The sequence below is a fragment of the Notechis scutatus genome, chromosome 2, assembly GCF_049901735.1.
Source record: "Notechis scutatus isolate UNSWTSFEM ecotype Mainland chromosome 2, rNotScu1.2, whole genome shotgun sequence".
NCBI lineage: Eukaryota > Metazoa > Chordata > Lepidosauria > Squamata > Elapidae > Notechis > Notechis scutatus.
This window is the reverse complement of record NC_142010.1, coordinates 169,216,300-169,233,063: the sequence shown is the minus strand read 5'-3', so window position 1 is coordinate 169,233,063 and position 16,764 is coordinate 169,216,300. Positions and strand designations below refer to the sequence as shown.

The window sequence follows — 16,764 nt, the reverse complement described above, 5'->3', positions numbered from 1 at the left end:
TTATGGATTGTTTTGTAATAGGTTCTAGCCAAATTGCAAGGTGTAAGGAAATAGTAACTGAAAACTTGACACAAGATTAGTCAAACAATATGTTTACTTTGCTAGTTTAAATGGGTCTTGCTTCTGGCTTGTTCAACCAATTGTGATTACATCAATTTATTTGGTGCTGCAAATTAAGTCTGTTTTAAGGTGTTCACAAATTACTCTGTATCTTACGAAATAAAAGGAGTGACCAACTTTGTGTGATCCTATATAATTAATTTACTGAAAAAGATTATTTCAATACTGTATGGATTAATCAGCTTGATTTTAAGATAAATTTAGTTAGATATGTTGTCAGTAACACTGCAATCTTAATCAAATTGTCCTTACTACAGTATATTGCCTGAAATATTTTTTTGCTTTGTAGAATATAACTTCTCTATAAAAATGAAATTTACTCAGATTTCTTTCTTTTTTAACAGAATTGTTATGGCAATGCAAGTTTTGGGGCAATCTGGTGGCAGCAGCCTATTTTCTAGCAATACTAACCTTAACATGGCACTGTCAAATGACATGTATGACTTTTCTGAACTTTCCAAAGCTGAATTGGCAGCACCTCAACTTATTATGCTGGCGAATGTGGCTCTGACAGGAGAAGTTAATGGCAACTGTTGTGATTATATGGTTGGTGAAGAGAGGCAAATGGCTGAACTGACAACGGTGGGTAACACCAATTTTTCAGACAGTGATGGAGAAGGAATAGATGATTCACAAGAAACAGAGAATGATTCTGAAGGAATAGAAGATATGGATATAGAGGATCATAATGCGGAAACAACTGGACTATCAGAGTCTACTATTCCTCACTCTTGTAATAAAGAAAAAGTCTTTTCATTGGAAGCACCAGATGCTCAGGAGAGCGTAGATGACAAATGTAAGGGTTTGAAGAGCAAACCATTTCGTTGCAAGCCATGCCAGTATGAGGCAGAGTCTGAGAAAGAGTTTGTCCATCATATTCGGGTACACAGTGCCAAGAGATTCATTGTAGAAGAAAAAGCTGAGAAACATGGCCAGGTTAAAGAAACTGACTCTAGCATTACAGAGGAGGTTGACTTTTCTAAGGGGCCTATAAGATGTGATCGCTGTGGCTATAACACTAACAGATATGATCATTATGTGGCTCACTTGAAGCACCACAACAAAGCAGGAGAAAATGAAAGAGTCTACAAATGCACTATCTGTACATATACAACAGTCAGTGAATATCATTGGAAAAAGCACCTAAGAAACCATTTTCCACGAAAAGTATATACATGCTCACAGTGCTCCTACTTTTCAGATCGGAAGAATAACTACGTGCAGCATATTCGAACTCATACAGGTATGTATTGTACCTTACATTTTGAAGTCTGTTAATGAATTGTAATGAGCTTGTGCCAAACTTGTATATTTATATTTGTGCTTGTTTATCATAAGATAAATTGTAATGGAAAGGTTTAACATTTCATTTTTTTGAAATATGTGGTCAGTTATGAACATCATATACTGATTCTTGCTGATATGCTGTGATTAATGAACAAAAAATAATAAAGCAATTTAATAGATTATATTTGCAATATTCACCCCATCAGACTAACAGCACTCCAGATGTGCTTTATAGATAGAATCCTCTGGAGTAGATTTGACGGTGACCGATGGAAAAGGGGATATCTCTCATTGTGAATGGAAGCGATTCCAATACTTAATGTAGGGAAAATAAAATTGGGCACCTACCAGGCATACTGTGTTCCTACTGAAAGCTATATGGTACATTTCAGGACCACTTTGTTCTGGAACAGCCTTTCAATTTAATGCAGCATAACTTATTCCAGAGCAGTCAGTTTATATAATGTTTATTATACATACTATAGTTTGCAGTACATTCTTAATGTAAAATGTTATGGTTTCTAAATTAGAGGATATTTAGGATTGGACCAACTTTAGAAAAACATTTGCAACAGCTGTTAACTAAATGGGATGTTCTGAAAAATCAAAGTGGTAGTCATGGCAGTATGATTGAAACCTTGCTCCCTTTTGTATATATGTTTTCACATCCTTGTACAAATAGGTAGAGCTTTGGTTGCATTGCTACTACTGTCAGCAATGCAACCAAAACTTGACATTTTGGACTACCCCCATGGATGCCAATATTGTAAACTTCCAGAAGTATTAAGATGGAAAAAGAATGATGGACATATTGAATTAAGCTTTGAGTTGATCCAGCAAATTGTAATTGGTTTAGGTTTAGGTTTGTTAAGGTAAATTGCTTTGAAATAGATCATTCTTTATTCCACTAATACTAATAACTAAGATTTAAAATATTTTAAAAGGGAAAACGTTTGGTGGTTAAGTAAAAATCAGCATTTGTTGACCTTGCATATTTTGAGGGACTTTTATTTATACATATTAAGATGATTTTTTAAAAAATTAAACTTTAACTTTACAATTTTTAAAAAACTTAGTCAGTTTCCTTAGTTTCAATTGGGAATTCAAGATCACCAATGAATTTGAGTAATGGAGAATTCAGAGCACATGAAAGGAAATATTTCTACATGGCACATAGTGAAATAGTGCAATTTGCTGCCACAAGATAGGGTGATGATATTACTTTGGGCAGTTTTCATACTCCTAATTCATCCATGTAGGTGTGTTAATAACCCTATGCCAAGATATAGAAGCCTTATGAGGATAATATAAAGTGAAGAGCCCAACATTACATAATAGACAACATTCAAAGAGCTGTTGAGACTGTCTAGATACCTCATTGTCTTTTTTTGTTCTGGCTCTTTTTTCCTATTGCAACAAATAAATAGATCATTGTGATTTTACAACTGTTATACAATACAAGTAGTCGACTTACAACAGTTCATTTAGTGACTGTTTGAAGTTACAACAGCCCTAGAAAAGTGACTTATGACAATATTTCACACTTACGACCATTGCAGCATCCCCAGGGTCATGTGATCAAAATTCAGACACTTGGTAACTGATTCATTTATGACGATTACAGTGTTCTAGGGTCATGTAATAACCTTTTGCGACCTTCTGACAAGCAAAGTCAATAGAGAAGCCAGATTCACTTAACAGCTGTGTTACTAACTTAACAACTGCAGCAATTCACTTAACAACTGTGGCAAGAAAATTCATAAAATAAGGCAAAATTCACTTAATTGTCTCACTTAGCAACAGAAATGTTGGGGCTCATGATATAAGTCAAGGACTATCTGTAATTGTTACCCAGCCACTTAACAAGCAAAGTCAAAGGGAAAGCTGGATTTCCTTAACAACCAGAACGTCGTAAAATGGAGCAAATCTCACTTAACCAATTTCTTACTTTGCAACAGGGCTTACTTGTCATAAATCAAGGACTACCTGTACCAGTTGGGCATTTTGTAGGTCTATTTTATTTAATGCTACAGAGTAAGCCAGTAGGTAAAGTACATGGAAGTATATTAGAAGAAATAAGGGGAAAGAATGAAATTGCAGTCTTCTTTATAAATGAGCTTTGAAGAAACTTAAATTATTTAAACATTTTAAATAAAAATGCAAGTTTAAAATGTTTTCTAGATATTTTATCTCAATTTGCTTATTCTTGTATTTCATATCAAAACTAATCACATTTAGTCCCACGCATATTCTTCACCTCCTACCTTTGATATAAACTCTCTGTCTCCCCTCTCCCTCTGTGTGTGTGTATATGTATACACAAACATATGAACATAATGATATAAATTAGATTTATACATTTATCTGATGTTACCTTTAGTTGTAACTGAGATATAAACCTATCATCTTTAACTCAATTGATACAAAGCTTTACTTTCCATTGTTCATTGGTTTTATTATTGTATTTGTTCATTGAAGAAAATATGATTGGTTTATAATTTGAGATAAATAGGATATATTCAGTATTCAGAGTCATTAAAATATTTTCTTATGAGTCACTCTATAACTCAAATCCATTCTCAGTTTCTATCAAGTTCTCTGGTATTCATCTCACTTGCAATAGTTTAGAAGAATTAAGAAACAAAGGGAAAGTCTTTTTTTACTGGGAAGTAAGAGTTTTGTTTGATGTAGGAACTTATGATCCTAGAACAATCCCTGTTTTCCCCAGTTTTAAAGCAGCAGGCTAGGGCAATTGTGCAGTGATTTTCACAGTCTCCGTCATTCTAAAGTTAGGAAAGGAAGGGTGATGATTGCTGGTTAGTCATGTGATGGCTGTGAAAACTATAATGTGTAGGTGGGAGGAAGGGCAGTTGGAAGCTTCTTCTAACAGCTCTTGCTCAAGCAAGAGAATGACTTTTTAGGTGAAATATTGCAGCTTATGATAGGATCATTTATGTTTGCTGTATTTGCCAGCTATGATGGACTCTGGCAAAATAATTATGACCCAGTACAGTGGTTTAATTTTCTATGACAACAGATTTTATATTTGATGTAATGCTCTGTTTTCACAGGCGAGCGTCCCTATCGATGTTCTATGTGTCCTTATTCGAGTTCTCAGAAGACTCATTTAACGAGACATATGCGTACTCATTCAGGTTGGTAAAAAACAGTTCAAAAGAGTTAAGATGGTATTTCTGTTACATGCAGGTTGCAGGCAGCATTTCACAGAGTTTTCCATATTAAACTGTTAAGTGCTGAAAACTAGCAATGCAGAGCTTTATGAGCCAAGAAAAAACAAAAAGCAGGCTGTTATTTTGTGGTGCTAATTTTTGTTAAGTGTTACATATGTTTGTTGATGTTCAGTTATCAACAATCAGACATCTTTCTTCTTTGGAAGATAAATGTTAATTCTTGGTTAGATGTAAAATTCAGTTTACATTATTCTTATTTTCTCAAATCCTACAGGAAATTATATTCACTATTTTGGGATCTATTCAGTTTTATATATTTTATGCATCAGAATACATAAAGTGCTTTCTAAAGTGGGAGGGTGATAGACATATTTTGTGCCTGCATCTGTTTCTGAGTTCTTTAAGATGCTTTCCTGTATTTACAAACACTTTTTAAAGGAATTTTTATGCTGTCTATATTTTTAAAAATGTGCTTGTTCAAAATTCTAAATCTTGGATTACTTTAATTGATTAAAGTAAGGGCTAGCAACTTGTCAGATCTCTGGTCCTTCCAAAACTCACTTAAAGTCTTAAAGGCTTGCCAAAGCTTGTAAATTTTTAGTGATTTCTGAAAATAATTCTATTTTAATTCAGTTCAGGTTTTGGGAAGCCGTGGTTATCATGTGGATTGTTGGAAGATCTGATATTTGAGGGTATACCATGTTGTTGACCTCATCTAAAATTACATATTGTAGTATTATATATATGAATTGATTACACTGTAAAATAATGCCTTATTGAAAAGGTCTTCTGAAGAAAAAAAAGCTATTATAGACACAGTATAAAAGTAACAGTTGCTGATGCAGCAGCAACAGCTTCTGTAGCCTGGCCCTTAGATTCTTTGCTGACCACATATCCTTTGTTTTTGGTCTTATTGATTCTTTGGAACCTGCAGTTTGCTTTTTAGAGTAGGAAGGCAATCCATTATGAGGATATAGAGATGCTGTAATCATCATCTCTTAGCTGTGCTATTACAGCATTGAGTGAATGGTGTGTATGTGTGTATAAGTGTGTGTGTTTGTGTGTAGCATGCTATCTGTGATATGTGTAGTAGCAGCGCAAAAAGGCTTAAGCCCCTTTTTTCCATTTTGGCACATAGAAGAGAGTTGGTGATCTCTGCTACCTCTCACTATCAAGTTCCCTAAGCTCAGTGTAATCCACAATTCATTAGGTAATATTGCAACCCTGCTTCACCAGAGCCTTTCTGCATATCTTCTGAAGCTCAAGGTTAACTGCAAAGAATGCTCCTGAGTCTGGATCAGTGAAGCCCTGAGTGTAGAGCTTGCTTAGTGGAATACTAGTTTTGGGGATCAGGAAGGAAACCAATTTGAAGCCTGTGAGCAATATTTTAAAACTCTTATTGCCTCATTTACAGGATGTTTTTTGAAAGTTGATGTTGTGTTTGTACTTATATGTGTTTTCTTTTGGGTTGTCTGGCACTCAGCTAAATATATAACAGTATTGATAGCTGAAATCTATGCCCAAAATTAGGGCCATTGTAGTACTTCTACAGCCATGTGATAAAAATTCAGGCACTTGGCAGCCTGCCCATACTTACGACTGCAGAAGTGCTTCAACTTCCCCCATCTATGCTCTTTTAGCTCCCTACATTCTGTGGCTCCTGCTGCCCAACTAAGCTTTGCCATTTTCTTCCTTCTGCTACTGACCAAGCACACTCAGGCTAGCCTTTGTGAGGAAGCTGCTGACTGCACTGTATCTTCTAGAGGCCATGTGTGCCCTTCTCCAAATCATTTGTAGCCTTGTGAGGGTTTTGAACCCTTCCAAAGCCTTGCGAGAAGGCCATACGTGAGCTGGCAAGGCTGCATGCTGTTTGGAGAATAGTGCAAGTGGCCTTGGAAGAAGGCGTACTGTGGCCAACAGCAAATGGCCAGACTGGACATGCCTTGTCAGCAACAGGACAAAGAAGACAGTGAAGATCAGTTGGCATAGTGAAATATAGGGCAACGAAGGTCTTCTTGGGGGTGGGGGGATGGAACGACGACAGCTGCTTCTCTCTATCCTGTTGGAGTTTCCTGGGCATTGGATGTTTCCCTGGATGTTTAGTGCATCCTAAATACTGGCTGTTTTGCAGTCCGCTGTGGACACTTCCTGGGCATTTAGCACTTCCCAAGATACATTGCCTTTACACCACACTGCTGGGCCAGGCTGTGTGACTGAAGGTTCCAGGGGTGGCTGTGGCTTCTTTCCCTGGCCTCCCTGTAGTCGCACTACACTAAACACCCTGCCACAATTGCATACGGCCTGTCTTGGGCCTCTTAGGTCCTCTCCCAATCCCCGGAGGGCCGCCCCTCCCCCCCCCCGTCTAACTGGAGCACCCTCTACTTAATAACCAGTGATTCTTGTTTAATGATGGCATGTGACGTCTCATTTTATGACTACTTCACTTCCAGTTCAGTTGTGGTGTAGGTTGAAGACTATTTGTATGGACTTTTACTTGTAGCAATTTTTTGTAAACGTTCCTTATTTTCCTTCAATTTGCTTTGTTCAAATGTGAGTGTTATTGCCTATTTGGGAGAATAGCACCAGAAGAGTGATATAAGCACTCTTGAAGGAAACTGCATTTGCATAAATGCAAAACACAAACCCACAAACCCTATTCAGTTTGCTCAGCTACATAATTTTGGAAACATTTTGAAACAATATGAAAGTTAAATTGCAGCAGCTATTCATCATCTTTGCTCAGAATATTAAAGTAAGATACACTGATTTCCAAACTGTTGGATTTACATTCTAAATATTATATTATGTTGCCAGGGGGTGGGATGGGGAAATTGTTATTTTTTCATGAGAATATATTTTCTTTTGGGGTATGTACAATAATTGTGTAAGATTATTCATCTATAATTTCCATTTTTCTACATTGCTTTCAATGGACCAGTTTGGTTTGGATTCCAAATGCTAATAATACTGTAGAGTGATCTTCTGGTATGTATATAACATAGATGGAATGTCTAATGATTTCTTGCATGGTTGTTTTCTTTCTTGTATTTTGTTGTTTTTTTGTGAACATGTTAAGTGGAAAATCAAATTATTCTTAAATGCAAGAAGTTCAATAGCATGATGAACTGTATAAATCTATAGCTGTAAATAATTTGTGATTTTTAATATAATGGTTAGTAATTGCTTCTTCCTTGCTTTAGGTGAGAAGCCATTCAAATGTGAACAGTGCTGCTATGTGGCATCAAACCAGCATGAAGTGACTCGACATGCAAGGCAGGTTCATGATGGGCCCAAACCATTGGCTTGTCCCCACTGTGATTACAAAACAGCTGACAGAAGCAATTTCAAGAAGCATGTGGAACTCCATGTCAGTCCTCGTCAGTTCCTCTGCCCAGTTTGTGAATATGCTGCATCTAAGAAATGTAACTTGCAATATCACATCAAATCCAGGCACCCAGACTGCTGTGATATCACAATGGATGTCTCAAAAGTAAGATTAAGAACTAAAAAGAACGAGGTTAACACTTCTGAGAACATTAACACTGAGAGTAAACTAGAACAAGAACAAACAAAGAAAGAGTTGATTGAAAAGAAAAATGAGAGAGTTGTAAAGGAAGAGAAGAAAGAGAGTTTGTCAAAAGACAAGAAAGCAACTAGTAGTGCGAGTTTAGGCCAGATCACAACAAGAAGCCGCAAAATAGTTGGTGAAAGAAAGGAAGAAAATGTGAAAATTGAAAAAACTAATAAAACTAAGAAGGCAAAAAGAAAAGCAGAGAATAGCTCTATTTCATTGACAAAAGATTTATCAACAGATATTGATGTAATAGTGAGAAAGAAAAAGAAAACTGAAAAACTATCACCCAAGAGTCAGGGTGAAAGCAAATTGGAGGTGACCAAAAAGTCAAATTCTTGCCTTAAGAAAAACAAAAAAAAGAAATATTTGAAGAATAAAACTGCTAAGAACAATAACAGTTCTCATAACAAAAAGAGCTCAGATGAAGCTTCTGTTCATAAAGAATGTTTTCTTATCCATGAAAGACAAAGGAAGACATCTGATACTGCTAGTGAGCAGGAAACTGTGCTTCTCATTGATGGAGAAAATCAATTTGCACCTGAAAATGACATACATCAAGAGCTACATGAACAGCAGGTAAACACAAATATCCCAGCAGAGATGAAAAACCAAGAAATATGTATAGGACAAGAGGAGATTGCAAAAGATGTTTCAGAGAATAACACTGAAACAGTACTGGCAGTTATGCCTGGGACCAGCTCTGTGGATTCAAATACCACCATGGAAAAAGAAGCAACGGACATTTTACCAGATTTATGCCAAGATATTCCAATGGCACAAACCTGTGAGATGAAAAGTGTGACTGATCCAGATTTAGTACAAGAAATACGGTCAGTGCAAACAGGTGACAAAGAGATAATGAGTAAAGCACATCAAGAAGATGTTTGTTCTACAAAACAATTACAGGCTGAAGACCCAGCAGGAGCTCAACCTCGCCAAAAGCCAGAAAAACTTGAACACAATACTGCAGCAGATTTGCCTTCATCATCACCAAGTGGCACAATAGTGAATGAAAATCAGGATGTGGAAGAGGATGAAGGTATCCATAGTCATGATGGCAGCGATATAAGTGACAACATATCAGAAGGCAGTGATGATTCTGGATTAAATGGTGCTCGGACGGCCCAAGAAAAAACAGGTCAGAAATCATCCCAAGAAGTAACAGAGGCTAAGCCTACAAAGGAGAACTATGTGTGTATATTTTGTGACCGGTCATTTAAAAAAAAGGGTGAATACAGTAAGCATCTGAATCGACATTTGGTAAATGTATACTATCTTGAGAAAGCAACAAAAGAGCAAGATTAACCAAACACAGTTTAATGACAATTTATTCCTTTTTTGTAAAATCTTCTAGAGCTTAGGTACAGTTCTTGTAGAATCTTTGCTTAAGCTCAGTTTGCTTTTACTATTAAGTTGTTGGTTGGTTATTTCCCCCGACCCTTGAACAAAAGTTGAACTAATTAACTATTTGTTTCTCTTTCATTAGAGAAGGCAAATGGGATATGAAAAGTTGTGGCTTGCAAAGCTGACAAAAGTCCTTGAGATAGAGCCCTTGAATCACTTGCATGTTTCTGTTGACTTGCAGTAGATATATATGTACAAGGTTCATAGGTTTAGGAATGGACAGCCCAGGGAAACATTCATGGGAGTTGCTCCTGTACAAGCTCTTTAGGAATGAGCTGAAAATGCTTAGAAGTTTGCAAAACCAATGTCATGTTCTTGCAGAGGTCTGTTTATTTTCATAGAGCTTGAACTGTAGATGGTACCAGTTGATTAAGTCCCAGGTCTGTGCCTGTACATTTAAAAAATCGCAAGGAGAAAGTTTAATCTGAAAAAGTCTCAGGCATATTCCATCAATCTCTCTCCCTTAATAATTGGAGAAAGTAAAATATCATTCAGAATTTATTTACTTCAATGTGCTATATTTCTGATCATCTAGTCTAGAACTCCTTGAGTCCCGTTTATGCACACTTGCTACAGTATGGAATTATTTTACTGTCATGCAGTTCTGTGCCTTTGCAATAGGTGAACACAAGAACTACATGGATAAGAACAATTGTGTACATCTGATATGTTACATGTGTCCGTACGTTTCTGATGATCAGAATACTTGCCAGTTCCTAAATGGGGATGTTCTAGATATAGATTGTGTGGTCAGGGAAGCACCAATTTTAATACATTAACAGGTTATTCCATGCAGAACCTCTTCATTGAAAAGGTGAGCATGAATTTTGGATACAAAATCCTGAGGCTGTTTATCCATGGTTAATAGCTCCTTGAAAATTTGCCCAGTACACAGGCCATCTTTGCTAACAAAGTTGTTCTATAAATGGAATCTTAGAAATAAAAAAAATACATAACTTTGATACTTCTAGTAGAATCTGTTTTGATTCTTGTTTATCTTAATGTGTTGGTAAGGCTTAAAAACTCAGCTGTACAAGAAACACAATAGCTTATTTTGTAAAAAGAGCACTTTTGGGGAAAAAAGGAGGTTCACTAGCGGTAAAAAAAAATTCATGAACGTATTTTTAATTTGCATATACATTTCAGGTCCCCCAATCATGATCAGCAAGCCAAAATCTTGAAGTTCTTTCCATCTATTGATTGGTGAATCCATAATTTGGTAAATACTTCTTTAAAACAAGGTCATTTCTTTTTGTGCTTTAAGATGAGAAAAATGTTGCACATAATTGTTTTATTTTTACCTATGCAGTTTAAGTCTTTAGGAGTTTAGTATTTTTGTTGTATATGTACATTTTATATATGCATGTTTAGTTTTGTTAAATCAGTTTCTTCCCTTAATGTTGACATTTTCAGATTTGTTGCTTATCATGGCCAGTATTGTCTGCTTCTTTTGACTATAACTTTCTGATTCTATGTTGGTTGATAATCTATAAAATTTCTACTACTTTTAATTATATCATTTTGGACAAATATTTCTGTACATTTCTGATTTAACTGTTAAAGAGTTGCACAAATAAGTCACGAGTTCCTACCGTATTAGCTTCAATTGAACTGTGCATGATGTCTTTATAGGGGATGTTCTCTAATGAAAGTTCGGAACTTATCCTCCTTTTAAGAAGGCTATTTAAACTTAAATCCATAATATATAAGTTTCCATTTAGAAGAGCTTTCTTCATTAGAAAAATTATGGATCCAGCCCATTGTTATTTGTATATATTCTGTTTTAATAATACTTCTTTTTTGCATTATAGATATTTTTGCCATGCCCCTGCTGGGGAAAAATTAAAATAAATACAATATATTTGTCTGTCACCTGTTTCTTTTAGAGTGACTTATGTGAGATCTTTCTTGGTGAACTTAAAAGTATTAATAGAGGTACTTATTTGGGTTTAAGACATTGCTAATTATAAATGAAATATCCACTGTATTGCATAATTTACATCAAAAGTGAATGGCTTGGATCATAGCTCATATTACATTATGCTTTTTCCCAGTGTGCATTTATTTCAGTGAGCGTGAAATTGCCTGGATAGAACGAAATTGCTCATTTCATAGTTCATAAATCAGAAAAATCCTGATAAGCAACAAACCTTGAAAATGTCAGTTGTAAAAATTTCAATTTCCATTAAATCAAGTTCTAAGCATCCTGATCCTCTTTAAAATTCACATAAAGAGAAATTGAAATGATCAGATATCTGAAGAATAAATATTCAGGCACAGGGAGAGAAGCACAATTTTATTTTAAAGACTTTATTAACAGGTAACATTTGCTTGAACTTTCTGAAAACACAATGAAAAGCTACAGATAGCAAAACTGAGCATGCAACCTGTTCATTTTCAAATAATTCTTGTTTTTGTAAATTTATAGGTATAAGTGTGCTTTCCAATGCAGCAAATTAACATATATGAAAACTTATATTGTCAAAGTCCACAATCTGCTGTGAAGCCCCATTGCTGTATTCTTGAATTGTGTAGTCTCCTGTCTTATTGTGTGTGCATGAGAATCTCTTGATTATATCTCCTGGTGGCTCTCAAGAGACTTTTATTTGCTGCTTCAGAAATATTGAAACAAACTATAATATTTAATTTTTCCCCTTGAAGAAAGCTGATCTTGCATTATAGTTTGGATTATATTTAATTTTTCCGAATTCCCTTCTGTTTTATCCTAGAAATGTTTATAGCTGTTTCAACATAATTAGACTGAATTGAGAAACCTAACACTTTTGTGGAGGTGTGAGATGGCAGATTTGCAATAGAGGCCAAAGATCTGAGGGAGAAAAACCCTTTAGGACAAAAACAATTTGTGTAATGTTAGTTATTTGTGTGTGGCAAACTATGTCAAATCTTACGTCGCTGTGACAATCATTGTCAACTGAGAATCAAGTTGCAACTATATTTATGTTGATCCATTAAACATTGCGGAAATGTCTTCCTAACCAGTTAGCTAAAGTAGCATTATTCACAGTTTTGTTGACGGATGTAAAATATTGTTTTATATGAGGGTTGGACAGAGACTGGAAACCCCATTACTCTGTGAACTTTTAAAAATGTCTTCCTATTTTAAGAGAGATGCTTCCATTTTGTAAGAGCCTTTGAGGCCTTGGCCTACATTTCTAGCAATTTTTTTAAACCAAGTTGGTTGGAGAAAAAAAGGCAGATATGTTGTAATAGTGTTAATCACATCAGATAACGATGTATTAAAATGATATATGACTTGAAATAGGTACTAGAAAATGATTAGAGATAAAGGTTTCACAGTAGAAGGAATTAGAAAATTCTTGAGCATGAGAATGCAAAGGAATGAAGTGTTAAAAGAACAAATATGCCAGTGATATTATGATGTGTCCCGAGATTTATTGGCTTTATAACTATCATAAATCCCAATATATTATTACCTGTTGTCTGTTTAGAAAAAGACCGAATTACATGTTTTAAAGTATGCCAGTAAAAGATGGAATGGCACTCCTATCTTCATGTTAGATGTAGCTAATGGATAAATAAATTAGGGTTAAAAGTATACATAACATAATCTATGTTTGCTTAAGGTAGCTATTTCTTAAATTGAACATTAAGATTATAAGAATGTGGATGTTTTTCCAGCTTCTCCTTACTGAAAGAAGGCTTCTTTTAGCAGCAGTGCTTGTTGTAACATCTTAGCTTGACAAATACTTCATTAATATATCATGTTGAGCACTATAGTTAGTAGCACTGTTAGTATTTGTGGAAACAAATACTTGAACTAAATTCTACAACTAAATTAAAGGATAATTAGGAACTTGCATTACAACTGAATATTGCTGCTATCTGGAGCATGACCCTGTTTAGTCTGAGGACTGCAATTCATATCCACAGCCAGCTAGAGGAAGAAGGATGCTTTCCAATGATTCATAGGTGTCACTGGAATCAACATTATTTTTCAACCCATCTAAAGCCTTTTGGAGGAGATCTAAGAAAGAATAGGAGCAGGAGGCATCAGAGTGGTAAAGTGCTCTGGATTTCACTCTTATTTCTCCTAGTGGTTTAAAAACTTTCTGCCATATTACGGCTGTGTGATTTGAGGCCGTTTTGGACTTTTTTTTTTAAAAAAAAAATGGTTTGCTTCACAGAGGCCTCCTGTTCCTATTGTTATTCTAATGTGGGAAGGAATACAAATTTTAAAAATTGCACTACTGAAAATTAGTCATTCTCAGCTGAATTTCAGTGGTGTAATCTCAGGGTGCTGAAGGGCCACCTGTGACCTAGAACATTCAATTCTTATAGGCAAACTGACAGGTCAGTTTATGCACAGCATTAATAATTTTAGTATATAATATGTTTTGCTGATGGGTTACAGAAGTTCATTTAAATTGATTGAACCTTCACTATGTAGCTAACATGCTGAGGTACAGTATTGATATCCAAATAGGTTCAGGAATTGTTTCAATGAATATACAATTTTTCACTTCTCAATTTCAAATCACACTAGCTAAAGAACTTTTTTGTAAGCTGGCACTGAAATGTTTTATGTTTGGTTGCACCGTGTTTGATGCTTTTAACAGTGCAATACTTGTATTATTCTCTCAATTTAAACCAAAGGTAATTTGTTCGTGCTTGCTATCTACTGTAGTGCATGAAGTGCTTTTATACATTTGTAATAGATGTAAAATCAGAACAGATCACATGTCCTGGGTTTTTTATTTACCTAAACTATGTACAAGTCTTTGTTCAAATTATAAAGTGTTAAACTAAATTGCATATTAACCTTTGAGTGTATTTTCCCAAGCATAGTTATAAGGCAATAAACTTTATTAAGGAATATGCATAGTGATTAATTGTCTTTTATTCATTCATGTGTTACAAATGCCTATTATGTATGAATTTGTGGTATGAAGATCTTCATTGACTTAGTGAATGATAAGGAGATATTTTAATATATACCAAAATGGAAGAAAATCAAGAGTAGTCGCAGATTGGCCAAGTCAAATCACAATTGTTGATTAAGAATACACATTTAAATGTGCAATAGATCCCTGACCTCCAATACCCAAGATTGCAATACACTTGATGTAGAACAGAATGGTTGTTAAATAACCTTTTGACACTTAGGATTACATTTTATTGGGAAGGAAGGGGTTGTATGGCAAAACCTATGCTGAGTGGATGATAATTAACAAGAGGGTATTGCAGTATTTTGCACTTAGGTAAGTAAGAATTTCTTTGCTATTTTTCTGGTTTTGAGGGAACAAGGTTTTACTTTTATTAAAATAATTGAGACATGTAAGCCTTATCTTTTACATTGTCACGTTTATCCTTTTTCAAACATTTTATAATTTTATATGATCTATTCTGTTATAAATTATATAATTAACACACATGCTTAGATTGGTAGCTTGTTGAGTTCTTCGTAATCATAACAACCATTCAAAATTATGAAGGTAATGAACAAAGGAACTTAGAACCTGTACTTGAAGTTATAGCTATTGCACTTCCTTTCAATCATAGGATTGTAATTTGGATGTTTATGAGGTGTATGTGTGTCTGCTCAGGGCCTGAAACTCCTGCTTGGTTTTCAGCAAAGAGGATTTTCAGCTCCTGAGTTGAGAGACATTCATGCATGGCCTGTGCTATGGCCTATGCTGGGTCTCCCAGAGTTTTCCCCACTCCATACTTCTTACCTGGGATGCCATATACTTAACCACCTGGGAGAGTTCAGAAATTGTGTTTGTTGAACAAAGGGGTCATGTGGTATCTTTGCTCAATGACTGAGATTCCAGTCCCAATTGTAGTTAGGCAGGGTCTACCTGTTCATATAAATGCTACTGCTTGCTTATATCTTAGTCCTCTAAAATAATCTCAGAAAACATTAATGGTATCAGGAGTTTCATAAACAAAATTATAGAATGAAATCCAGTAATCTTTGTTCCATAGAACTTGAAAGAGGGGAAAATTTCCTCTTCATAGCTCTTGCTATTCACTTAGTATCTTCTACAAAAGGCTAAAGAACTCCCCCAAATAGCCTGATTTTTTTTTTTTTTGGGGGAGTTGGAGCTCTGGAAAAGAATGACAGCAAGATAGATTTCTCCCACTGTGAAAAAAAAAAAAAATTTTAAAACGGGAAATTAAAAAATAAGGGATATTGAAGCTACAAAATGCCAATAGATGAAAATAACATTTTAAAGTGACCTATGTACAATACTAAGTTTATTCTGGAGAGGTGGATCTTCCTTATTTATATCCAATATAGATATATAGGACTGGAGCCTTACTGATCAGATTCTTGTGCAAAAGTAGCATGCAATAAACTTCTAGTGCTTTGAACTCAACTCCTGTTGCTGACTACTTATGTGTGGTGAGAGATGACTGGCCCAAAGTCACCCAATTGGCTTTCATGCCTAAGGCAGAAATTGAACTCATGGCCTCTGCTATCTAGTCTAGTGCCTTAACCACTAGACCAAACTGCTCTCTACCATTCCAGATTTAAGTGGAAGGATGCAACAATTTTGAAGCAGGAGATATTTCTGCAACTGAAATGCTGTATCATGAAATGAAACCATAGCACTGCTGGGCCAATGCATAGTTTGCAGCAAGCAGAATAGAATATATTCTTAAGAATCTTTCAAGTCCACTCAAGGTTGCAACACTAGGGATAATACAATTAGTGATCACTAAACACTAGTAATTTCTAATACAAATAGTCCTCAACTTAAAGTAGTTCATTTAGTGACTGTTCAAAGTTATAATGGTTCTGAAAAAAGTGACAACTGTTTTTCATAGTTATGACTGTTGTAATATCAGTCTGGTCAGGTGATCAAAATTCAGATGCCTGACAAGTGATTCATATTTATGATGGTTGCAGTATCCCAAGGTTACATGATCAGCTTTTGCAAACTTCTGACAAGCAAAGTCAATGAAGAAGCCAGATTCACTTAACAACCATGTTACTAACAAATGCAATGCTTCACTTAACAACTATGCCAAGAATAGTCGTAAAATGGGGCAAAATCACTTAACAAATGTTTCACTTAGCAACATAAATTTTGGGCTCAATTGTGGGTCATAACTTGAGGACTACCTGTAGTGAATTCTGTATTACAATACTGAGTTGTGATCAAGGTGCTGTATTAGTAAGATGTATTTTCGGGTTTTGTT

General features: G+C 35.3%; 1 protein-coding gene across 1 annotated transcript; it reads left to right on the top strand.

The window, feature by feature from the left end:
* The first annotated feature begins 468 nt into the window (after positions 1–468).
* Positions 469–14,435, top strand: REST (RE1 silencing transcription factor). The gene is made up of 3 exons (XM_026688438.2): positions 469–1,363; positions 4,479–4,562; positions 7,799–14,435. Exons 1-3 carry the CDS (start codon positions 472–474, stop codon positions 9,475–9,477), a joined length of 2,655 nt encoding a protein of 884 aa, XP_026544223.2. The 5' UTR covers positions 469–471; the 3' UTR covers positions 9,478–14,435.
* The last annotated feature ends 2,329 nt before the right edge of the window (positions 14,436–16,764 follow it).

Excerpts from the sequence above, each read along its gene's own strand:
- REST (XM_026688438.2), top strand. The coding sequence starts at position 472 with ATGGCAATGCAAGTTTTGGGGCAATCTGGTGGCAGCAGCCTATTTTCT. Across the intron at positions 1,364-4,478 it reads GCATATTCGAACTCATACAG|GCGAGCGTCCCTATCGATGT; the intron begins GTATGTATTGTA and ends CTGTTTTCACAG. Across the intron at positions 4,563-7,798 it reads ACATATGCGTACTCATTCAG|GTGAGAAGCCATTCAAATGT; the intron begins GTTGGTAAAAAA and ends TCCTTGCTTTAG.